Source organism: Silurus aristotelis (assembly GCF_946808225.1).
Source record: "Silurus aristotelis genome assembly, chromosome: 4".
NCBI lineage: Eukaryota > Metazoa > Chordata > Actinopteri > Siluriformes > Siluridae > Silurus > Silurus aristotelis.
The window spans coordinates 900,672-926,705 of NC_139577.1; the positions used below are offsets into that span (position 1 = coordinate 900,672).

The following is a 26,034-nucleotide window of genomic DNA, read 5'->3' on the forward strand; positions in this document are numbered from 1 at the left end:
CTTCGCATTACTCACATGTACCTGTTGAAGGTCCCGTTTTTCCTCGGAACATTCGAAAGTCTTCCGTTCCGAGCGTGGACTTCTTGGAGCTCTCTTTGTGCATGATTGCACCGCCGTGCTGGAACAGGTCCAGACCTCTTGGTTCCACTAAGTGGAAACTCTACAGCATACGAGGACGTCCTGTGGAACTTTGCGTAAAAGGTTTGGCAACACGTGGGTGTGACGGTCGGGTGTCCGAATACTTTCGGCCGTACAGTGTGTTTGACTTTTGGAACGAAAAGAAGATGAAGGGTCAGAAAAGGACTACGGAGGAGCGACAAAACGTTCCCTTGATGCTCATTCACATAACATGAAAATACACGGATTACACGACTGAGAGCACATAAGCAGGGTTCGGGAAACGCGTGACGATACGAAGCAGCGTTTTTTTTAAAGCGTCGTGTTTTTACGCTTCACCGGAGTCATATTAAAGCGGAATATAAAAACTGTAGAAGAGCATATTAGACGGATTCAATATGCTACACTGAGCATGTGTGTGAAATGTAGTGTATATGGAGGGTGGTGTTATAATGAGAGTCGATGATCAGTACGGTTTTGGAAATACGTGGTACAGGAGTCTGTAAAGTCGTGTTGCGGAACTAAAAGAAATGCTATGGAGCACTAGCGATGCGAGAAGTCGCGAGAAAACTCAGCAAATCTAAGCGACTCAGAGCACGAATTAAAACCAAACACGTTTTTTTTTGTGGCACTAAACTCACGTTACTTATGAAGCGTAATAATAAAATAAAGTGCATAAAGTAAAAACACGCTCCCTACACGCTGAACTTCATTTTAAAGCTGATGGAAAGACACGCGATAAACAACGACAGTGAATAATACAAACTGGAGTAATGAATACTATCTGATTCAAACGAATGGAAATGTCTTGCAAAGCATTTATAGATGTTCCCAGAAGATTTAAAGATGTTCCCAGAAGATTTATAGATGTTCCCAGAAGATTTATAGATGTTCCCAGAAGATTTAAAGATGTTCCCAGAAGATTTATAGATGTTCACAGAAGATTTATAGATGTTCACAGAAGATTTATAGATGTTTACAGAACACCGGGAGCACAAAATACAACCATAAATACGTTTGCATACAAAAAAAAAAAACACCCCTCCGTATCCCAGTCCCGAGAATGAAAATAAATGAGATCGGCTCACGAAGATGTCGAAGCAGCGAGATGTTCCTTCACAGGATAATGTCGTAAACGCGTCCTACGCGTCCCAGCCACTCTCGCACGGCTTGGCGAACGCGCAGGTCAGTCACGTGACACGTCAGCTGACTAATGCAGGGGAACATGGCCGGCTGCAAGGCCACGAAGATGGCATCTGGCAACAGCTGGATTTGGTTCAGGATGGTGAGGACCATGTTGGTCCATGCCTGAGTGTAGAAGAAAAAGATATTTAGTTCACCATGAACAGATACACTTTATAGACAACTGTATTAGGACACCTACAAAATAATAAAAATATGTTTAAAAATTGCCCCCTCGATCCTACTTGTATCTGCGCCTCAGAATCTCGGAGGCTGATGTTTTGAGAGCTGACGGTGGAACCCGAGCGTGGCCTCTTGTCCTGACGTAGTAGTTCTGGTCCGGCGCTAAAAGAGTGCCTCATGGTTCTCTGATCGAGGAGTTGCTGAGGTCTTTGTGGTCCAGGCGATTCTGGGGTCATCCTCTCTCCAGCCTTCTTCGTCATCGAGCCGTGGTTCTGCTGCTGCTGCTGCTGCTGCTGCTGCTGCTGCTTGCGCTTCTTGTATTCCATCATAAGCTTGGCGATGGTCTTGTCCGTAGCGATGGTGTACAGCTTGTTGCTGGCGCACTCCCACCACTCCTTCTTCCTCCTCCTCTCCTCGTCCTCCGAGGAGGAGGAGGGCGTACGGGGTACGTGAAGGCGAGGGTTGTCCTCTAAGGGCGTCCCGCGTCCCGAATGGCCGCCTGTGGATGGGGTGGAGTTCTCAGACGGGAAGAGCGGCAGAAAGAACATGCTGTCAGGACGGGTGGTGGGAAGCGGTTCCTCGGTACTGCTTTCCAGGTCGATGTGCATCTGAATGTAGTTGGTGCAGAGGTCCATGCAGAGCTTGTGCATGCGTTTGAGCAGCCACGCCCAGTCCGCACCACCGGCAGGTTGGATGCTCAGGGCAGGAAGGCGCGTACGCCACCGGCGTGGTGGACTCACACGTGCCGTCTCCTCGAACATGTCCTCGTCCTCGGACGAGCAGCCTTGTGACGAATCTGAGCTGCCTTCCTCCTCCTCGTCTTCTTCCTCACTGAGGATCTTCTTTACCTGTTCCACGGTGATCTGCTCCTGGTTAGTCAGCATGGCACACAACAGAGCCTGGAAACACCAGCAGATCCAGTATACTGATTAAATATTGTTAGTGGGGTTTTTTTTTTTTCGATTTGTTTCTCGATTCTGGAATTCAGTCCATACCCAAAATCAGAAATTACAACTTTTTGTACAACATATCGTACCTGGAAGTAGATATTGAAGCTCATTGCAGATTGGCGGTACAGGTTAGCGGCCCCGCACACACCCGACACCTTCATGAGTAGATATTTCAGACCGGGACGTGTGTCGAAGTCCCGCGCCGTGCGGTACGAGTCGAGCAGGAGGTCCAAAATAATGGCCAGATTTTGCATGGAGATGTAGCGTAGAAAACCGGAGGCTTTAGGCTCCAACACGGGCGTTAAGCGATCCTGGCTCTCGGAGCTGCTGGAACCCTTTACAAACTCCTCCAGCAGTATATCATAGAGGTTCTGCAGGAGAACCTGGTGGGACAGCAAGCTCACCACAATCGTCCTGAATGGAATCCTTTAAAGAAGAGCGAATGAGGCCGGTTTCATGGTGTTTGTTTATATACAGTAAACTGTTTTAAGAAAAAATTCAGAATTTCTCATCTCTCACTTATAAAAACTGTAATGAGAAATCCAACTGAACTTGCTATCAATATAAAACAGAATAAATAATCAAATAAAACGAAGTGGTATCAAAAAGTTTCAACGGCTGGTTCTGTAACACGCCAGCAGATGGCGGCACAAGGCTGCACGCAAAGTCACAGGGAGTGCCGACCTTCATAAGTCAACGTGCCAAAAGACATCGTCCTGTGCACATCATGAGCTGTGCAACTGGTGCTGTTTTGATCACGTGCGTTACCACGTCTGCTATTCTGCCCACGCGTGCCACCCTGTCACTGAGCTCCTCACACGTGAGGTTCTCGCTGGTAACAACATGATCTCACTTACGCACATGCCCTATTCGCCAGATTTAGCTCCTATGGACTTTGACTTTTTCGTGAAAATGAAGATGCAGTTTGAAGGTCTGCATTTTTGATAGAAGATGCTCGACACACTTCATAAAGAAGACTTCCAGGACACGTTCCAGAAGAACACTGGGGGGCGCTGTTGCTGTGCAAGACTATTTGGAAGGTGTTAGTGTGAAGACGTAGATAAATAAAGCACTTTCTTGCAAAGCTCGTCTCCAAACTTTTTGATACCACCTCATATAAATATGCTTTGAGGGCTTTAGTTACAAATCAACACAGATGATTATAGATGATGTAAAATTTACCAGCTCTTACCCAATTTTCCTGCACCAAAGTTCAGCATGTAAGAAAAACAAATAAGAAGAAGATACAATATGTTGTAAAGTTAAATATTACTCTCGTCTCTATGAGAACTCACTAACACCCAGTTTACTGTATTATGCTGATGGATGCTCCTGTGATTGTCCTTGTAAAAGCTCTAGAGGTTGCATTTATTTCACCCTTTCATCCATTTACTCATTTATTCATCCCTATTAACTGCTTTATCCTCGTCAGGGTTTTTGCTGATCATGTATCTTTTTTGGATACTCAGGATGTGAGATATATTATGCACAATCTGGCATTTATTTAGAAAAGCTGATCCACCTACAAGCATGTTTTAGACAATAGGAGAAAACCAGAATACCTGGAAGAAACACATGCACACAGGGAGAACTCGCAGAACTCAGCATGGCAGGAACCGAACTCAGGACTAAATAACAGGAGATATCACCATGCCTGATTGGTTAGTGTGTGTGTGTGTGTGTGTGTGTGTGTGTGTGTGTGTGTGTGTGTGTGTGTGTGTGTGTGTGTTTAAGTGAGGGGACTGTGTGCTGATTGGTTAGTGTGTGTTTAGGGAGAAGGACTGTGTCCTGATTGGTTAGCGTGAACTTAGGGGCGGGTACTGTGTCCTGATTGGTTAGTGTATGTTTAGGGAGAAGGACTGTGTCCTGATTGGTTAGATTGAACTTGGGGGTGGGGACTGTGTCCTGATTGGTTAGTGTATGTTTAGGGAAAAGGACTGTGTCCTAATTAGTTAGATTGAACTTGGGGGTGGGGACTGTGTCCTGATTGGTTAGTGTATGTTTAGGGAGAGGAACTGTGTCCTGATTGGTTAGAGTGAACTAAGGGGCGGGGACTGTGTCCTGAGTCCTGGGTTCCATCTAACTGTCTGGGAAAAGGTGAGTTACAAATATCAATCTTTAGAATATTTTTTGTGATGATAATTAACCAATGATCAAACATGAATTGACAGAAAAATAACCATGCATTGGTCAGTATTTCTTTTACACAAGATCCAAACCTCTTCTGAACATGCCCATTGGACTGCTGGTCTGCAGGAAGTTCAATAATGAGCACACATGACTGAGCATGCTCAAATCCTTCCTTACTGTTGGGAGTCTTCGGAGAGCACTGAGTGTCCAGCATAAAGACCTGAAACGCACAAAAGAAAAACTTCTTTATATTCAGCTCCCAGTATCTCAGTATCGGTTTTCTTCTTAATTCTTTCTTTTTTCTTTCTCCAGCTCACTGTTACAGAGAAGTCTAAGTATCCAGGGACAAAATGAAGGCAAAATATATTAACAATTTGTGTTATAAAAAGGAAACTGAATATGTATGAGATTATTATGGAGCGTTTTCTAGAGCACCTGCTGGGCCATGGCCCGGATCCTCCAGTACTCAGCCTCGGCAGAAGCTGAGTGGGTCGGGGCGGCTACTTTCACCTCACACGCGTCCCCCGTGAACGTATCGGAACCACTCCGGAAACAAGCAAGCAGATTCTACAGGAAGGAAAGAAAAAGAAAGACGGGAATATATTTGTATTGTTATCATTAGTAATAGTGTTTGTATCTACAGCCTGTAGTATGTAGTAACTGTACTTTGGTTTTTGAAAACAAAACTTCATATGTAGGTCATATACAGGTTCAGTGGAGGGCACAGGATATCAGGAGGCATTATAGATATGTAATAATCAATTTATACCAATATACTAATTAACACAGTGCACAATAGTGACCTACATCATATAAATCTCCTTATTCTTTTTTTATAAAAGAGAAATAACAGCAGGGGTTTTCACATGCTGGGTATTTACTAATAGTGTTACACGATATACTGGTAATAGAAAGCCATCACAATACCCTGCTTTTTAAAACTACGTGATTCTTTATTAGTACCGGTACTTTAAGTGTGACAGCTGTAGTTGCAAGTTTTGGACAATAGGGGGCAGTGTGTAAACAGCGCCCTTTTTTTACCTCAGATTTTCTCAACTTTTATGGTGATAAAACAGAAGACATGAAACTAAAATGTAAATAAAATAATGAAAAATAATGTATTTATTTATTTTAGTTTAGTTTTAGTGTCAGCGGACAGAAAACAGTGGGTGTTTATTCATAAATAAAAACAAAATTCCATTAATTATTTTGTATTTTTCCTGGGGTTTTTTTTTTTGTTGTTTTGTTTTTTGCCATAGTATTGATTTGGTATTGGTGTCCTGATATTTACTTTATTTTTTAATAAACATTTAGTTTTGCTGATGCGCCAAGTCTCAAATCAAGCACCAAAATCCACCATGATGCGCACATCCGACAATTAAAACCGTCCGTGTGGAAACAAAGCAAAAGTTCCGTTTGGTATCCTGATGATTTAAATATTTAAATTGATCGACAGCCCTAATTATAATACATTTATTATTTTTAAAAGAAATCAGGGCATTTAATGAGCATGCAGTGTTCAATAAAGTAACTGATCTTCTGCTAGGTGTAAATACTGCTCATGTTTTTGGTGCTGCCCAGACCTTCTGAAATATGTGTTAATGGCTCCAATTCCAGGATTTTGTAAAAACATTATAGATCTGGTGTTTAGCTGTATTTAGAAATCCCAAAGCCTGTCTCACCTTGACAGGTTCAAGTGTAGCTGTGAAAGCATCTTGCAGTGCACAGCATGCCAGCCTCCACATCTCCTCGGAAAACACGGGTCCTGCCGTCACCAGAACATACCTGAAAACACACAACATTCTCACGTCTTTTGCGAGTCACAGGAGCACACGTTCTTCGCTTCAGACCCGACAGACAGACCTGATACAGGAACAGCCGACTCTGGAGATGGTTTCTGCAGGTTCAGCCACACAAGCCACCAACAGCTTAAATAAGTCCTTCAGCATCAGGTTTATAAGATTCTCGTAGCCCATATCTACAGGACAAGACGCAGTTTAATACACTTTCATTCAAATCTCACATGTAGAAGCAAATCATTAGGAAACATCCATATCTATATTAGTTTTTGGATTTTGTTTATAATAAAAGTAGATCTTTGGTAATCAGCAGGGAAGAAAACGTTTGTGGAGGAAGAATCCAGAAATCAATTTGTATTTAAGAAGTTTAGAGTGAAGCGAATGCGTTTTTCCACTTAACAGAGAAATTGTACGATTCTACAAATTACATACACTGATTAGCCATAACATTATGACCACCTGCCTAATATTGTGTTTGTCCCCCTTTTGCTGCTAAAACAGTCGTGACCCATCAAGCATCAACATGAACTTCTTCAGCAGTTTGAGCTACAGGAGCTCGTCTGTTGGATCGGAACCACACGGACCAGCCTTCGCTCCACACGTGCATCAATGATCCTCGTCCCCCACAACCATGTCGCAGGTTCACCACTGTTCCTTCATTGGAGCACTTTTGATAGATTCTGACCACTGCAGACCAGAACCATCCCACAAGGGCTGCAGTTTTGGAGACGCTCTGATCCAGACGTCTAGACGTCCCAATATGTCAAATTCACTCAAATCCTTACGCCCATTTTTCCTGCTTCTAACATCAACTTTGAGGACAAAATGTTCACCTGCTGCCTAATAAATAAATCCAATCACTAACAGGAGCCATGATGAAGATCATTAGTGTTCTTCACTTTACCACTCATAAAGTCATAATGTCAATATTATAATGTTAAACCTGATCGCAGTATGTAAGTAATAACCTGAGGCTTATTTAATAGTAATTGTTACTGTGACACATTTCAGAAACAGCTCAATTCTGCACAGATATTAAATAAATATATTAAATAAATGATTAAATACATTTATTTAAATAACAATTTTTCAAAAGCGAAAAACAAAATCAGAACCGTTTCTGCATCAACACCGAAACAAAAACAAAAAAACCCCAAAAAACTATAATAACTGAAATCTTTGACTCACCCGAATGAATAAAACTTTGAACGTGCTCCACCACCAGCTCGCACGACAGCCCGATGGCGTGCTTGAAGTTTGCAGCTGCGATGTCCCAGTACGAATAATCTCCATGACTCCTCTGGAGCCACAATGACATGACAGGAAGAAGAAGCTGGATGACTGAGAAAAGGGCAAACCCTGGACCTGCATGAAGAACAACATGGATATGGATGGATCATCAAGGAAGACACGATGAATTTAGATGCTGTTTCCTTACATACAGGATATTCACCCATTACCTGGTGTTTTCGTGACTTCTCGGAGGAGTTCAAACAGCAGTTCCAGTGTGGGTGGCTGGTGCTGACGAGGGCAGTTAGATACGGCTGCAGTGAGCTGCTCCAACAGCAGGATCCACACCTGGATCAGACCTGTATAAAACATCATTTCTCATCAAACCATCATTTATTTTACAGATGTTTTGCATCTTACGTTCTTAAATGTAATATCAAACCACTTTTACTCGTTGGGTTCAGATGCAGATACATTTGTTGGCACCTACAGACAATTTCTGTAGCTCTTATTAAGACTTGTGCACCTGGTCTACAGGTAATCTGACCTGCTCTTCATGAGCAAACCGCTCCAGCTGTCTCAGGTTTTTAACTCTTTCCAACAAATCTGTCCACGTCTTTATGTGTAGTGGTTTGGGAAAACCCTTTCCATGATCAGATCTGACTATATACAACCTGACTAAAATAAAATAGAGTGTAAGTGATAAGCAGAGAGTGTGAGGATTCACCTGTGTCATCATCGAACTCAGCTAGAACGCTATCCATACCATCCTCGCTGCTCACTGAGCGCTCCTGAGCTCTCATGGGCAGGCTGGCGAGCCGTGCGCCCAGGAACACTGGCTTTGAAGGCATTTTGTAGATTTTGGCAAGAAGCTGTTTCACATAAACATCAGTTTTTAAGAATAATTTAATACCTCGTATAGTATCTCTAAATGAACATTTTTAAAAACTTAATAATCTGAACATCAGGTTGTCTTTACTGACTCCATATTGCAAGTAAAAAAAAATCATACCAGCTACAAAGCTTCTGCTGATGGCGGTTTTGCGTAGCTGTTAAACCGGATTATTCCGTACCTGTGAGCACTTCCTTAGATAATCCAGAGCAGGAAGACACAGGTCTGTAGAGCTGTATCCGTTCGCATGAACACAATCTCCAATCTCCTTATAATCCACTTCTCCTGCAAATCAAATCGGTCACAACATCAACCAAAACATCTGGAGCCCTACAAGTCTAAGTTCACCTACACTAGTAATCAGATGTACACTGCAACATCTGATCAGACCTCGCTGGAGAATATTCTTTCAGGTTTTCATACAGAAAAAATTCAAAATGTACATAAAACCAGATATCAGCTCGAAAGAGACCTCACCCAGGCCCTTCACAAACTTCATAAGGCACATGATGTAGTCAGTTGCTGCATTGGCGAAAACCTGAATGTTGTCCGTGTTGATAAAGGCCTCAAAGACGTCAAAGACGGGTGCGTGGGATTTGCCTAGAAAAGAAGTCCGAGTTCTATAGTAAAGAAACAGAATCCACACAATCAGATATTGTATATCATACAGTATTCTCACTGACCCATAGAGTATTCTCCAATCAGATAGTCCTTCATGTCGTTCTTGCTTCCATGCACAGTGCGTAGAGCACTGAAGAGTGGCCTCCAGCCTGACTGAATCTGAGGAGAACACAACTCCACCAGCTCCCCAATGGATGTGATCACCTTCATGATGATGGAAAAAACAGTGTATAAACAAAGAGGAACTCCGGTACAATTAAACCCCTAATAAAAGTCAACAAAGTGAATCTGCCCTAGAAATTGTACTGTAAATATTAGAGGTTGGCCAATAGCGAATTCTACCCGTACCGATAGATAGATTTAATCGTAATTGCCGATAACCGATTAATCAACGGCTACTGGATTAAATACAATCAACTATAACACTCAATGTAAAATAGTACTAAACTTTATTACAAAAAAAAAAAAAATCATGAAAATGTTTATAAATAAAATAAATATGAATAGAATTATTATATTAACAAATATTGAGGAAAATATGAGGCATGCATTTAAACTGAAACAAAAAGTAACACTCCAAATAAATTAAAAACATTCACAAAATGAATCAAAAAAAGGCGTCGAATAAACAACACGTGGTGTCACCTCTAGAGGGGGCTCTAATACTGTATAAGCCAAATCGGAAAGTCTGTATACAGTATGGATTTTTGCACATACATACATACATACATACATAGATAGATAGATAGATAGATAGATAGATAGATAGATAGATAGATAGATAGATAGATAGATAGATAGATATTATATTACATAATAGAGATAAGATATTATATTATATTATATATTAATTAGTATCGATCAATGTAATAAATCCTGAAGCAACAGTATGCTGTTTACCTGGTCCTGTACGTCCTCGTCACAAAGCTCCAGCTGCATGATGTGCTCAAAGGGCCGGAAAAGCGCCTCGTTGAAGTGGAAGTGAGGAAGTTCAGCCCAGCTGCTCAGCACCTCCAACAACACGTCATGGATGAATGACACGGCCTTCTGGGATACGTGCCGTTCTTTATGGCATGCAGCCTAGAGATAAATAATGATGAGGAGGCAGGAGAGACCCAGGTGACTCAAAGTCATGTTCAGTCCTTCTATAATAACGTACATGTTTTAACATTGAACAAATATGTAAATCAATTATTGAGAAACTAAAGTGTCTCCATGGGAAACTGGTTTGAATGAATCATTTGGCAAAAAATACAGTTTATAACAGGGTCCCCAAACTACGGCCCGCAGGCCAAATACATCCCGCGCCCACATTAGAAACGACCCTCTGAACAATGCCAGAGACATATTTAAAAAATATTATTTTAAATAAATGTTTTAGTATTTAGTATCTGTATTTGAATAATGGAACTTTTGGCTATCGGCAAAAATCCATACCGATAGTTTTTCCGACTTCCGGTCCGCTGTCATTACAAGAGTGGCCTCTAGAGGCGAATCAATGACACTACACGCTGTTTGTTTTACAAGTGAGGCTGCGTGCTGCATGGAGAGCGCTATATTACAGTACAGTTTTTTTTTTTTGTAATAGTACTGTGGAGTGTTTGTTTTTTAACCAGTATCTATTTTAAAAACTATCGGATAATTAATCGGTTATCAGCCCAAACTAGATATTGGTATCGATAAAACATTTGGAGACCCCAGTATAGAACATTAATTAAGCCCCAATGAGTCCACTAACATTTTCTTTTTACATTTTTTTTTACCTCAACCAGATGAGGTGCCACCACACTCCAGGCTCTCATCATGTGCAGAAGTGGCCGGCTCTTACTCCGTACAATATGAAGCATGGCCTCACCGAGTCTGAAGAGGTGGAGAGCACTGCGCTTGTCCTGTGTTGACTTAGCCTCTCCTGGAAAGAAAAGCAAAGTGCAATCCAAATACTGTAAGAATTTTGAGAGATTTGAGAGAGAAACACTGTAGACGTTGGAAAGGCGTACCCGGCATGGCTAAGGAGTAATCCCCGGTTTCTGTGACCGAGTTGAAAAGCTGCGATTGTGAGGCTTTCCTCAGCTGGTGCAGGAAACCCACCAGACCCACCAGGTTGAGTTTACTCACTGCATCTTCAAACAGTCTTCAGAAAGTAAGCAAGAGTTGCACATGAGAAAGGTTTTTGTGTCATTCAATCACTACGGCATAAATCGTGAATGTGGACAAAAGAAGAGATGAATCCCTCCAGGTGGGAGGTGGGTGGATCCCTACCTGTCCGCCTGCGTGGAGAGCGTGCACACCACTTTAGCAGCACTGTGGCCTGACAGGAGACTTCCACCACGCAGGTCGAAACCTTTAGTGTTGCTCTTTTCACGCAACAGCTCCTGAATGGATGTGGGCTGGATGACAGGATGGCTGAGGCTCAGCTCCAGCTCAGAGACAGACTCCCCGCTCAGGTCCGGATTTCCCACCACAGACGAAGCCTGCGGAGTCTGGGTGATGGTCATAGCAGGCTGTGAACTCCCATCGCTGAAGTGACTGTGCTCCAGCGAGCTCACGTACTCCACCACTCTGAAACGATAACAAATAATCAGTACTGAATAAAATAATAAAAAAACGTCAAGCACTTTCATGTTTTTGCATTTCTTCCCTCGAACTGCCCCGAAAATCAACCGAGCCGTGACCTAAAAACGAGCTGCGTACCAAACTGTGAATTTTGTGTACTGTTACACTCCTCGTACTAGTACTTATACAACAAAAGGTACCAGATTCTTATAAACATATGAAGCCAGAAGAACAACGGCATGTACCTGAAGACGTGCGGCCAACAATCATGATTATGGCTGCCCATCTCCAGACCCACGTTGAGGATGGCGTCCATGCAGAGCATGTGAGCAGTGTGCAGCTTCACTCCCTGACCCCGACCCATCTGCTCCAGTTTCTGCTCCATTCTGTGCTTAACTAACATTAGCATACAAAAACACTACAGCTTTAATGCTAATTTTTCCATAAACAAGGCGGTGGTCCATCATAAAGCCCGGTGTGTAGAATCATGGTCTATATTACAGTGTACATCTTCTTGGACAGCTCTAAGACCATGTGTGGGTGAAGATGTGTATACCTTGAGTGATCGCATCTCCAGCTTCAGCCTGATCCTTCTCCACTTTTTCCTCTGGAACACAGGAAGCTGCTGCCATCTGAGCTACAGCCGAGGCACAGTTGGCAGCCACGCCTACGTTTATGTGCACACACATTCACACATTTTATTTAGGGGTGGCAGAATTAATCCAGAGGTCAAACATCTGGCAGACTTTTATAGGAGATCCTAAAATAACTTTTGTAAGATGTAGGGATCATTTAAATCCACTACATCTCCGATATAAATATAGACCCAGCTACAGCTGTGAGGTTTTATGTTCTTTACCCAGAACACAGCTGAGTGCTGCAGCCTTGCGTAGGCCATCAAGGCTGAGGCAGATGGTTTCTCTCTCCATCTGGTTCTGCACTTTAACCCCTTCTGCACCCAGGATAAAGGCCAGAGCCCGCGAGCTGCCCGCCATGCGCCCCGTTAGAGGAGTAGACAGGGTGTCGATCAAATTCTTCCAGCAGCCAATCAGGATATACCGTGCAAACACTATACCTACAGAAACAGGAAAGTAGAGGTCAACCGATTTTACCGATACCGATCGCTAGGTTGGATCATACTTACCGATTAATCAACAGATAGTTTTTAAAATGGACACTGAATAAATAACATAACACTCCATGTAAAATCATACTGGACTTTATTACAAAAATAAAAAATCTGAACTAAACCATGAAAATTTGCTGAATTAGATGAAAATTTATATATTTATTCTATTAATAAATATTGTTGAAAATAAAAGATGTATTCAAACTGAAGAAAAAAGAAACACTTGAAAATGATTTGAAAAAGTTACCCCAAGTTACCCCAAGATCAAAATTAGTGATTTGCTTCACTTGTGTACTGAATAACGCAACCCGGAAAAACTATCCCTATTTTGCAAATAGCCGATAGTTCCAGTAATCAACATGAATCAGTTGAACTCTCTAGGAAACTGTGTTAGCAGCTTGTTAGGAAGCTGGTAAGTCATGACACAGCTGAGCAGAGAGAATCAAGGGCCTTGCTCAAGGGCCGAAAAGTGGCAGCTTGGTGATACATGGGCTTGAACCCCAAACCTTCTAATGAGTAACCCAGAGCCCTAACCAATGAGCTCCAATTTCCCCCAAGTATGAGACTAATCACCATAATACAAACAAGATCATGTAAATACCACACCCACAGGGAATTACTATTTGTCGGTGTGTATCTGAGGACACAAGTGGAGTGCTGTTATTCAGCTTCCACTAGCACACCATGTAACACCCCCACCCACTCTCCAAACCAGGAACATTCTTTATTTGACCAGCACTTAGCACGTTATCTTAGTTGACAGATGGCGTCATGGTAACAGAGCTAGCTTGGTACCCCCCCGCCCACCTGTGTGTGTACACACTCTCGAACGGCATGCACAAACACACAGAAGTGCTGGAAAACACACTCCACATACCTGCCAACACGGCGCTATTGTCTTTCTTATCACCCGTAAAAGACGACTGTGAGGACGCTCTTCTGATCAGCTGACCTCCTATAGCACTGCTGCCCAGTCCATCAATATCTACAAAGAAATGAGAGAAAACAAAAAGACTGAGAAGATAAAGAGGAAATATGCGATAGTGAGACTGCAAATGTGAAACTAAATATAATCCTCATATTGTATAAAGCTAATAGTTCATTAGGTCTTTTTCCTGTTATAGTTAGTGATTTTATTACCTACCACAGATTTGTTGAGACACAACTACATGTAGACCTATCATTTATTTTCAATATACAACTGGTTGAGAGTTTGAGGTGAAGAAAGAAAGAAAAAAAGAAAGAAAGAAAGAAAGAAAGAAAGAAAGAAAGAAAGAAAGAAAGAAGCAAAGAAAGAAACAGAAAAAGAAAGAAAAAGAAAACCAAAGAATAAAAAGAAAAAATGAAAGAACAAAGAAAGAACAAGGGGAAAAAAAAGTTTTTTATTTTTTTATTTTTTTTTTTTACTTGTCTCATGTACTAAACAGCTCAGTGAAATTCCTTCTTCGCATATCCCACATATGTTTTGTAGCTGGGGTCAGAGAGCAGGTTCAGCCATGTCACAGCACCCTTGGAGCACATAGGGCTGAGGGCCTTGTTTAGGGGCCCCAAGGTTGGCAACTTGGTGATTCCAGGGCTCAAACCCCAGACCTTCTGACCAGTAATCCTGAGCCTTAACCACTGAGCTACCACCTCACTGTTCAACACATTCTCCCTACATATTTGTACCTGACCTGAGGTTCACATAATCTTATACTGTCCTACCACTGGTGCCTTCTAGATGATCAATGCTGGTGTTTATATAAAAAAAATAAAATGAAATCCAGTACAATAAATGCCAAATAAATGCACTACCAAAATGCTCCATGTTTCTGGCAGCTTTATATTTATGGCACAATTTTATATACCTGACCATACTGACGTGTCCCATCTCCACCCTTAAACAGGTTCTTGTACCTGTGAGCATGGTGATAAGAGGGAGTGAGTGCTCCTCAGTGGACTCCCAGTATCCAGCCTCCCCAAGCAGGTTCCTCTCCAGAACTTGGTGGTACAGTTCCTCAATCCAGGCTTGAGAGAGCACCACGAGAACACCACTGCTCTGGATCTGATGCACAAACTCTTTCTGTTGAGACAAAACAATGAGAATTGGATTCAGAATTCTACATAGAGGTTTTTGGGGAAAAAACTTTTTGAGATATACAGATACCAAGCAGCAAGTTTCTTACCAGAGTGACAACAGGAGCAGCGGGTTTCCTTTGGTAGTAGCCACAGGTGCTCAGCTTCAAGTTGAGGAGCAAGGCATAGTACGACACCAAATACAATCCATCAGCGTTCATCAGAGCCTGACAGCTCAGATTCTCACTGCCTTTAAAGCCAGGAGAATGAATCCCACCTGAAAGGGAATAGAAAATCAGGGTACTTGGATGAGCCTAGAATTAAGAATTTTTTTTTATTATTATTACTTTAAAAACTGTTTATAATAAAAACATGGCCGTTGTTGAAAAAAACCATGACAAATGATTTGCTTACGTACCCACTTGCAAGCCTGAGCAAAAGGTTGAAGAAAAGTTTTGTAGGACCACGTCCACATCAGTAGAGCTGTGCTGGGATAGAAGGTGTGGCAGCAATGCCACCAGAGACTGAACAAAGAGCCGGGCACTCTGCTGGTCCGCTTCCTGGTTCTTCAGCAACTTGAGAGAAAGTGCAGCAGTGCGCAGTGAACATTGAGCAGAAACATGGCGCAGCGTCTGTTCATCGTCTGCCAACGAGCCATTGTCAGAACCAACGTCCGAAACATCCGAGCGTCCCGAGTCCTTCTCGGCAGCTGTGGAGAACTGATCGCACGAGTCGAATTCGGTGCGCGAGAGCTCTTGCTCGTCCATGCTGAAATTGCTCTCGCTGTAGCGTGAGCCGTGCGAGACCATGCGAGTCTCCACTGAAAGGAAGTTGGTGAGGTCTGGGTAGGCCAGGGCATGGCTGCGCTGAACTACATCTGGAGGGGCGCCGCTTTCCCCTGCAGCACCGCCACAAGAGGAGGGTGAAGGCAATCGCGTGTTGTCTCCGCACTCCCCCGGGGTGGTCCGCGCCAAATTTCCATCTAGCGTCACCTGACCAGTGTCGGCGGTGACACTGATGCTGATATCTGGGCTGCGTTTAACAACGCCGGTCTCCCAGGCGCCATTTTCGGAGGACAGAATGTGCCGTTGCCATCGGAAATCAGCCTCGTTGAGCTCCACCGATTCCCTCGATAACTCTGCGCCTTCTTTCAAGTCGTCCAATCGACGCAACAAAAGTTGTACCTGATCCGGGTGCAGGCCACGCCCCTGCCTGAGCTCGTCCAAGGAAGCCAATAGAGTGCAAGCACAGGAAACAGAAGAATAGCACGCCTCAATGCCACCTTTCACACAGGCTTCCGTCATGCCGTCCATCACCCTGCAGGAGCAAAATAAAAAAAGTGTTTACATTGCAATATGTAATGCTCAAGCTCTTCTACTCCCTGACACTTACAGCTTAAGCAGGTCAAGATGTGATTTCCTCTTCGAGAAGGATCTCTTCCTGGTCTCAGGCTCGATCACACATGGGCCAGCCAGATCAAACAATCGCTGCGGGCTTCCGAGGATCTAGCAGAAGACCACAGAAATTAGCTTGCTTAATAGACTGGATGTCTTTACAAGGTGGTATCAAAAGAATTTCGAAACAAGTTGTGTAACACGCCAGCAGATGGCAGCACGCACAGTCACCAGGAGCACCGACTTTCATAAGCTAGCTTTCTCAGCTAACAAAACAAATTATTAATACATTTTAAGTTTTTCTAAAGTCCCATATCAGCCGAGTTAAGAAACCCCACCTCCTTCATGATCTTGATGGCCTCCAGTCTGTGCTGTGGAGGCGGGTAAAGCAGGATGCGGTGGTACAGAGACTGCAGCACAGGCTTCATGGATTCTACACAGCTCACTAGCCGCACAAGCTCGGCTGCGATGTAGCAGATGGTACGGATTACGGGTCCAATCATGGCAGGAGCACAAGAGGAACAGCCAGAACCCCGGCCTTGATCGCTAACACCTGACCCCAGTGCAGCAACCAACTCCTGGGATGGAGCTCCATGAGCAGAGGTGATGGTTTTGTCGTTCACAGGGTTGCCCGTGATCACCACCAGAACTGGGCATAGCTGCTTCCTGTTTGCATGTCCGAAACACACAACGGAACAATGTTGTTCATAAGTAGGGTTGCTAAGGGGCGGAAAACTTTGGCAAGTTTCTGGAGCAGTTCCATGGGAACTTAATCTGGGGAATTTTGGAAATATTCCAAGTTGGAAATTTATGGGAACGTACAGGAATTTGTGAGAAGTTTAAACATAAATTGATGCAATATTTTTGTCATTTGCCAGGAATATTTGCCAAAATTAAAATTATTTGACATTTTGTGTGCAGGATTGTAGAAATGATGTGTGTTATATGTTTTGGAGGAATGCGCAGTGCATGTAGGGGGCGTGGCCTTCGCGACCCTGCAGTAAGTGTGTGTGTGTGCATGTGACTGATGAATGTGCAGGTAGAAATTCAAATGAAATTGCAATAAATCTGGTTGTTTTAACCAAAATTATCCTGCAAGAGTTTGTAAATTCCCATTTATTCCCATGAAAAGTTTTCAGCCTTGAAAACTCCTGGAATTTTGCAACCCTATTCATACTGTAAGTACTTTTATATCATATATATATATATATATACATACATACAGACCAGTTTTGATGCCTTCAGTGTGAATCTACAATTTTCATAGTCATGAAAATAAAGAAAACTCTTTGAATGAGAAGGGGTGTCCAAACTTTTGGTCTGTACTATATATATATATAAAATAAGGGTATACACTTTGATATTGAATTTGCTGGAAATTTTACATTATGACACAAGTTACCACAAATACCGTCTCGAATAAGAAATTTTACCAGACGAGATCTGTGAAGTTGCGGTTTAGGTGCATTGTGGGAGGGCAGCTAGTGAGCATGGCTAAAATGCACTCGAGATACAGCAACTGCAACAGCTGGTTCTCACTGTCTCATAGGGAAAAAAAAAACAGAAGTGCAGACAGAATGAATGAAAAGCATGCCTCGAGGTGAACACCTGTCACAGTTAACGGCAATGACATTTCTCTTAACATCCAGACACCCACCTCGAAACAGACTCCAGTTTTTCACAGAATACCGTGAGGACGGTCACCACGTCCTCATACAGCGCCGCTGTGGTGGGAGAAAAATCTAAACGCACAAAAACACACTTTGTGTGAATGTGTATGTATATATATAATTTATTGCAATAGTAAAATGCAATAGTTCAATAAAATTTTTATGTATTGATTTATTAAGTTATTTATTCATTTATACTTAATTCTGATTCAAATTAGAAATGAATTAGAGCAAAATTCCATTCGACTGTATGAGACTCTTTTGGATCACTCGTACTTAAAACGTACCTTTGCGTTTGCTTGTAGGAACCGTACGCTCACGTTCATCTGCGACCTACAGACACAAAACAGAGACGTCAAAAAGAATATCAAAAAAATCTCACTGATGCGAGTCCTACACATAACACACATCATAACCTTGTGCTCCAGAACATCTGATCACATGCACATCATCATCTTGTGCTTGTTAAGATCATGAACACCAATTTTGTTTATTTTGTATTGTTTTAAATACTTTAATCACACACTTGATGTCACCCAAATGAGAATGGATTCCACTTTTAAATCCGATTCCTCTCAAGGTTTCTTCCTCATAACATCTGAGGGAGTTTCTCCTTGCCATGGTCACCCCAGTCTTCATCACTGACTGTAATTCTTAAATTCTGAGATTCTTTGAGACAATGTATATTGTGAAAAGCGTTAAAGAAATAATTTGAACTTTGACCTTAAACAAAACCCACCATAACAACCTGGTGAAGAAGGTCTGCATCCAAATTCCACATGAAACCAGGTGGACACTGTGCGATTCACAGGTTTGTTCACTGACAGCAGATTAATACTCGTTGCAAAATTTTCTTCTCAGATGAAGTTTTGGCAGAAAATTTCAGACTCTTTCCTGCAGTGTGATTTGTCCTATGATGAGCGTCAACCCGAGAACCGACAGGAGCACCGAACCCGATGACACGAATAATTAGTGCGACGACTTTAAACCAGCTCATGGAAAATGTCGAAGCGAGTCAGGTGGAGAGAACAGCAAGAGAAGAAACATATCGAGTTCCTTTTTTCTGGACTGGACACAATCGCAAATAACTTATCCTGACAGATCATTTTACAGCCTGGTTTGGGAACAGAACCAAGCAGGATGGATGAGTTCTTATAGGGGGGAGGAGATCAGCTGAGCGTGCCATCCACACTGAGATCCCTGACCTGCTCAGTGCTGATCTACAGCAAGCAGTGCTGGACCAAAGCAGGAAGATAATGAAGCACCACAGCCGTCCTAACAATAGACTGTTGTGGTCAGGGAAACATTTCTGCTCCCTGAGGGCCAAATCAGAGAAGATGAGGATGAGGATGAGGGGGAGCTTCTTTCTGGAGGCAATCTGGGGTCTCAACCAGGAGGACACCCTAGACTGGACTGGACACAAGGTCTTCACCACTTATTATTATCTACAAACTGTTTGCTAAGTGTGTGTGTGAGTGTGTGTGTGTGTGTGTGTGTGTGTGTGTGTGTGTGTGTGTGTGTGTGTTGATAGATATCTCACCGAGCTGTCATGTCTGTGATGAAGTTGAAGAGTAAGGTCTCCCAGGATCTGACTGAGCGTGGCCCGTACTGCAGTGTTGATGCTGCGCTGATGGCAACTCGATATGTAGGTTTGGATACACACCTGAAAAAGCCACACACACACACACACACACATACACACAATTAGCCCACCACAACCAATGTCAAGCAATTATCAATGTGAATAATGTGTGCCATAATTAAAGGGGGTTAAAGGGGTAAATATTTATTTATGGGGCACAGTTCTAACACCCTCTCTGTGATTCTTTTTATACACACACACACACACACACACACACACACACACAGATAAATGCTGAAAGGAACAGGACTCTGATTAGCAAACAGATATTCCTTGTGTGCTCTGTTCTCCGTTTAGAAGTAGATGAATCTCGTCTCGGAGGAGGAGGAGGAGGAGGAGGAGGATGCTCGGTCACCGTGGCGACAGAATGGCGAAAATGTTAAAGACTGGAAAAAAGCATTATGTTCAGATTCATTGCGCCGTCATGGAAAATATAATTAAAAAAAAGGGACGGGGTTGAGATGAGTCAATTCTGAGTTCTTCATGGGTTCTTGTCTGGCTAGACAGTGAGTCATATAAAGACGTCAGAGAATGACAGATAGAAAAAAAGAGAAAGAGGGGCAGAGTGACTGATCCTTATTGAGAGAGATAGAGAGAGAGAGAGAGAGAGAGAGAGAGAGAGAGAGAGAGAGAGAGAGAGAGAGAGAGAGAGAGAGAGAGAGAGAGAGAGAGAGAGAGAGAGACAGAGCCTGTTAGTGAGATGCTGATGACAACCTGCCTCCAGCTGTAGTAGAAAGATATGAATGGATGTGTCTGGTGGAGGACGAACGACAGACGTGGCGTTGTGGGAGGACAGGCAGAAGGCTGTGTACTTTGGCATGGCATCTATGCAACTAAAAAAATAACAGCGAGGAACAACCGGTTTGAAATTAAATAAAAACTTTCATACCGTACCTCTGCAATCCTCAAGATGTTACTGCTGCTGAACTCGAAGCTGGAGGAGTACGTGATACAGAGCAAGACCTGTGATGATACAAATCAAATAAATCTGCTCTCGTTACACAGACAAATTACAGCGTTTTCATCATCTTAAAGGTCGTGCAGCATCGAAGGTTTTTCGGCTCTACACCCAGAAACAGAAGAGAAAACCAGCAGAGATTTTAGACGCCACATTTTGATGTTAACACCTCACATGGTGCTGCATAGATTAATCCTCGCTTAAAAATCTGCACTGGTGTTTAAATTAGAAATCACATTTGCACGTTTCTTTGTCTCACTGCAGCCATTAATGATGAGAATCTGCTCCTTAGGAACAAAATGACGAGCAGAAATCTAGTGGAACATCTCAGAAAAGTGGAGGAAATAATCTTCTGGAAGAACTTCTGGAATTATAGAAATGATTTAGTAACAAATTTTCGATCATCTAACATTAAAATATGTTGCACAAGAGATCTGAGAGAACTGATATAGAAACATGGCTATGTAGGAGAGACTTCATTGTCAATCACAGGAGCTTCAGCCAATCCTGGGCCTGCGTGAGGTTGTGTATGCAGAAGAGTGCAGTCAGCGCTTACCTCCACATGCTCTGTAGCACAGGAGATGGATCAATTAGCTAGAAACTAAGGAGGAACCCCCATAATATACACCACAATCTGACTAACTGATCAGGTGAATTCACATTAACCTTTCTGTTGAACTGTGAATGTTTCTATATTTCTCTCTCTGCCCCAGGCGACTCCTCCAAAGTGCTTTTAAAGACCTACAGGACCAGAACCAATGCTAAAAATGCTCTAAAAGGCGTAGGGTGAAAGAAAATGACTTGCAGACCTTCATGACTTCCACTTGTAGATCTTCATGTAGCATGGGGGTCACGCTGAGGGCATCCAGCATCTGATACAACAGCTTCTTCTCTGGTGCTTCAGGTTCCACAGCGACAAAGCGATCCTCACACAGGATCTTCTGCCGTAGTAGGTCATCATGTCGGGGCGATGAAGAAGTCTTTTAAATCGAACGTTCTCTGGACATTGTTTATGCAAAAAATCTAACCTTTTACATTTACACTCTATAGATACGCTTTTTTTTTTTTTTTTTTACATTAAAGCTGACAAATTTTATGCAAAACTCGAAATCTCACCACACTTCACGTTATAACACATACCATATGCTAAAAAAAGGCAGAAATGCATTTGCTACCTAATCACATGCATTTTACTGACTGAGTAAATGTTCATGTTTCTGAAAGGAGAAAAATGAATAGAAATCTGAGTAATGGCCGTACCTGCATTCCCAGGAGCGCTGTCTGGGCCAGCTTCGGGTTTTTAGAATCGAGTGCAAGCTTAAGAGGGAAGAGGCATCTCTCCCTAAAAGCACACAACTGATGAAGCATTTCCCAAACAAAAACATACAATCATGTCTGATCAACAAACTATTTCTTTACAGCAGGTGTTCACAAGCTGGTCCACTTTAAATACTAAGGAACGCTGATAATGATTATTTATGTACAATGTGACCACGTTCCTCAAAGGTGTTTCAGATAGGTCTGCCTAAATCTCCTTTCCAACTTCTTGATCAGTGGTTTGGTTACACTAAATTATATTCATAGTGTCTTTGTGATGGACTGGTGATCCCCAATGCTCCCAGTATTCCTGGGAACTATTAGCTTGAGATCCACCAGGTCTGAGAACCAGTTTAACGCTAAACAAATGTATTAATATTTTATTTAAAATATAAAACGCTATTCAAATCCAAAATCTACACAAATCTTCTTCATCTGCCATTCTCAACTCGTCTACAGAAACGCCAGGACGCCGCTCGATTAGTCTGCACAAAGCATGCTGGATTGAGCTTAGCATGAAATATAATCATCAAGAACGACTTTCACTCAAGAGCAGACCGAGCAAGTCAGCAGGAATGAAATCCAATCCTGAACGCTCACCTGACCTTAGAAGCTGACGTCTTAACAGATCCATTTTGAGCCTCCAGCGTTTCTGTTGCAAGCAGAGAAAACATACAGTCATCAAACTGTAGCACATGCATCACTTTTTCTGTTTGTTTTTTTTATCGATCCAAAGAACAAATTTAAATGATTATTATTAGTATTACTATTATCATTATTATTAGTAGTAGATGTTTGGATGGAGGCATTAATTTGTGCAGATGTTCGGATGGAGGCATTAATTCGTGCAGATGTTCGGATGGAGACAGGAATGCGTGCAGATGTTCGGATGGAGACAGGAATGCGTGCAGATGTTCGGATGGAGACAGGAATGCGTGCAGATGTTCGGATGGAGACAGGAATGCGTGTAGATGTTCGGATGGAGACGGTAATGCGTGTAGATGTTCGGATGGAGACGGTAATGCGTGTAGATGTTCGGATGGAGACGGTAATGCGTGTAGATGTTCGGATGGAGACGGTAATGCGTGTAGATGTTCGGATGGAGACGGTAATGCGTGTAGATGTTCGGATGGAGACGGGAATGCGTGTAGATGTTCGGATGGAGACGGGAATGCGTGTAGATGTTCGGATGGAGACGGGAATGTGTGTAGATGTTCGGATGGAGACGGGAATGTGTGTAGATGTTCGGATGGAGACGGGAATGTGTGTAGATGTTCGGATGGAGACGGGAATGTGTGTAGATGTTCGGATGGAGACGGGAATGTGTGTAGATGTTCGGATGGAGACGGGAATGTGTGTAGATGTTCGGATGGAGACGGGAATGTGTGTAGATGTTCGGATGGAGACGGGAATGTGTGTAGATGTTCGGATGGAGACGGGAATGTGTGTAGATGTTCGGATGGAGACGGGAATGTGTGTAGATGTTCGGATGGAGACGGGAATGTGTGTAGATGTTCGGATGGAGACGGGAATGTGTGTAGATGTTCGGATGGAGACGGGAATGTGTGTAGATGTTCGGATGGAGACGGGAATGTGTGTAGATGTTCGGATGGAGACGGGAATGTGTGTAGATGTTCGGATGGAGACGGGAATGTGTGTAGATGTTCGGATGGAGACGGGAATGTGTGTAGATGTTCGGATGGAGACGGGAATGTGTGTAGATGTTCGGATGGAGACGGGAATGCGTGTAGATGTTCGGATGGAGACGGGAATGCGTGTAGATGTTTGGATGGAGACGGGAGTGTGTGTAGATGTTTGGATGGAGACAGTAATGTGTGTAGATGTTTGGATGAAGACAGGAATGTATGTAGATGTTCGGATGGAGACAGTAATGCGTGTAGATGTCCGGATGGAGACGGGAATGTGTGTAGATGTTTGGATGGAGACAGGAATGTGTGTAAATGTTTGGATGAAAGCAGGTGCTCCACTCACCACACGCAGCGACGCAGCCATCACGAACACCTCTATATCTGCTCCCGGAGGCGTCTTTCTGAAGCTTTCGGAGAATCTCCTCCATCCTAAAACCCTAATGACGGCTGTCTAAAGAGAAAAGCTCTGAATTCAGGCCGGTTCTCAGGCCTCCAGCCATCCCCGGGTCTAACCGTGAAGCTAGGCTAAAGATGATTCACGCTTAGCCCGAGCAGGGAGTCCACTAACCCCGGAACGAGACCGCTGTTTGGGGCTCGAATTACAGGAGAAATGTGCGCGTTATTCTGTTCCAGTCGAGATTTTGTGAATAAAGAATGCAGTAAATATTAATAATAAATAATAAATAATATAAATAATGAGCTGTGCGCTGCTCGGAGGTGCGGCTGCTTCCTCCTCCTCCTAATGCGCTCCAGGGATTTAAAGCTCAGAGCCAGTGTTCACAAATACACACACACACACACACACACACACACGTTTAGACCTTGGCAAGATATAATGTTTAGGGTGGGTTTAGGGTTAGTAGGTAGGGTTATGATTATTAGGCTATTTGGACTGGGGGCTCTGGTTAGACGTGGGATTAGTGTTGTGGGTTTGAGTAGGGTTGTGCGTTAGGGGTACGGGTTTGGGTTTGGGTTGTGGGTTTAAAGAGGGATTAGGGTTGTGGTGTAGGTGTAGGCATGTGGGTTATAGGGTAGAGGTATGGGTTAAGGTTGTGGGTTTGAGTAAGGGGTTAGGGTTTTGGGTTAGGGTACATGTTGTAGGTTAGGGGTTCTGGTTGTGGATTACAATTGTAGTTTAGGGTAAGGGTAGTGGTTAGTGTTCTCAGGTTGGATGTGAGGGGTTAGGGTTGTGGGGTAGGGGTTCTGGTTGTGTGTTAGTGGTTTCTGGTTGGATGTGAGGGGTTAGTGTTGTGGGGTAGGGGTTCTGGTTGTGTGTTAGTGGTTTCGGGTTGGATGTAAGGGGTTAGGGTTGTGGAGTAGGGTATGGGTTATTAGGATTGGTGGCTATGGTTTGATGTAAGGGGTAACGGGTTTGGCTTAGGGGTTACAGTTTGGGCTCTATGGTATATGATAGGAGTTTGAGTTAGATGTTTGGAGTAGTGTTGGGGTTTGATGTTAAGGGTTTGATGTTAGGTTGGGGGTTAGGGTAAGAGGCTAGAGTTCAGGGTAAGATATGTTTAGGGTTAGAGTTATACAAGTCCATAAAAAAGTCTAGCGTTACATTTATCTGCTCCCACTTTTACCCAAATCCCAAAAAATCCCCAAAAAGAAACACAATTGTGATAAGAAGATTATCTCTGGTACTTTATTAATAGGATACTATTTAAAGAAAATCTGAATTACCAAACAGTTGGAAGCTCTGGAATAAAATCATACATACAAAATAATTAGTCCCATCAAACACCAGAACTCTGGATTCCACTATGACCAGACAAGAATATGGATTTATAATTAAAGTGAGGACAGTTGGCCAAAAAAAACTTTACCTACATAAATGGTTCATGTTTTATGACTGAAGTGTGAACTAACTGTATTTCTAGGCCCACACCACACATTCATGACCCAGAGAAATGACTGCTGCAGTCAAAAACAAGTCACCAGTCAACTAATATAATATTTCCTAATGCATTATAGTTTGCCTTTTTGACGAATAATTTTGAGAAATAAATAAACTAACCAGGTGGTTTTTTTTATTTTGTATCATACCATATTGTGATGGTTTAATTTACCCCAAAGGGGCATTAAAAACAAATAATCTTAAAAATGCCCCTGGTGATGTATATGTGTTGCATCATCCTTGGATTTCTTCTGGTGTGGAAGGTGGACACACACACGCACACAAACACACACACACACACACACACACACACATACGCACGCACTGTGTGAAATACTGAGTATTTTATTTTATTTTATTATTTTTTTTATGTTAACAGGTGTAGAAGATCCAAACTTTGGCCCTTTGGTAGCTTTGTATTTAAAACAAAAAGTAAAATAGCCTTTGTTTGGTTTTCCATTATTTGTGTTAAATATCATTAATTAATCATAAATCACCTCACATTATTGTATGGATTTGTTTGTACTGTATGTTATTTGTAATATATTTAACGCTCCAGTTGAAGCAGTTTTTAGGACAAAATAATCACATGCTTATAGCGCCACCACCCGACCATTCAAATTAGATCTATTTCATTAAAGACTTTCTTTCTCGTTTATTTAATTC

The 26,034-nt window shown here is 42.6% G+C and overlaps 1 protein-coding gene across 2 annotated transcripts; it reads right to left on the reverse strand.

Moving 5' to 3' along the window:
• Positions 1-1,089: 1,089 nt before the first annotated feature.
• Positions 1,090-24,284, reverse strand: arfgef3 (ARFGEF family member 3). 2 transcript variants are annotated; one of them, XM_083539555.1, is made up of 35 exons: positions 23,815-24,284; positions 22,423-22,474; positions 21,766-21,847; positions 21,315-21,446; positions 20,442-20,510; positions 19,446-19,568; positions 18,193-18,238; positions 17,893-17,977; positions 17,669-17,773; positions 16,574-16,901; positions 16,234-16,346; positions 15,260-16,158; positions 14,952-15,118; positions 14,683-14,848; positions 13,664-13,771; positions 12,517-12,732; positions 12,214-12,324; positions 11,903-12,053; positions 11,364-11,663; positions 11,102-11,235; positions 10,868-11,013; positions 10,005-10,184; positions 9,167-9,308; positions 8,961-9,083; positions 8,665-8,768; positions 8,319-8,463; positions 7,822-7,950; positions 7,550-7,726; positions 6,426-6,540; positions 6,245-6,347; positions 4,998-5,129; positions 4,652-4,782; positions 2,519-2,858; positions 1,545-2,381; positions 1,090-1,425 (listed from the first exon to the last, which is right to left on the reverse strand). In XM_083539555.1, exons 1-35 carry the CDS (start codon positions 23,897-23,899, stop codon positions 1,234-1,236), a joined length of 6,468 nt encoding a protein of 2,155 aa, XP_083395681.1. In that variant the 5' UTR covers positions 23,900-24,284; the 3' UTR covers positions 1,090-1,233. The 2 variants fall into 2 exon arrangements, with proteins under 2 accessions (XP_083395681.1, XP_083395682.1); XM_083539556.1 differs by having other exon boundaries at positions 21,315-21,443; positions 23,815-24,046.
• Positions 24,285-26,034: the final 1,750 nt, after the last annotated feature.

Bases quoted from the DNA above. Each gene is read 5' to 3' on its own strand.
- arfgef3 (XM_083539555.1), bottom strand. From the start codon at position 23,899: ATGGAGGAGATTCTCCGAAAGCTTCAGAAAGACGCCTCCGGGAGCAGA. The intron at 19,569-20,441 runs GTACGGTATGAA...TGGCTTTTTCAG, and splicing joins ACATCTTGAGGATTGCAGAG to GTGTGTATCCAAACCTACAT. The intron at 14,849-14,951 runs GTAAGAAACTTG...TTGTCTCAACAG, and splicing joins CTGCTCCTGTTGTCACTCTG to AAAGAGTTTGTGCATCAGAT.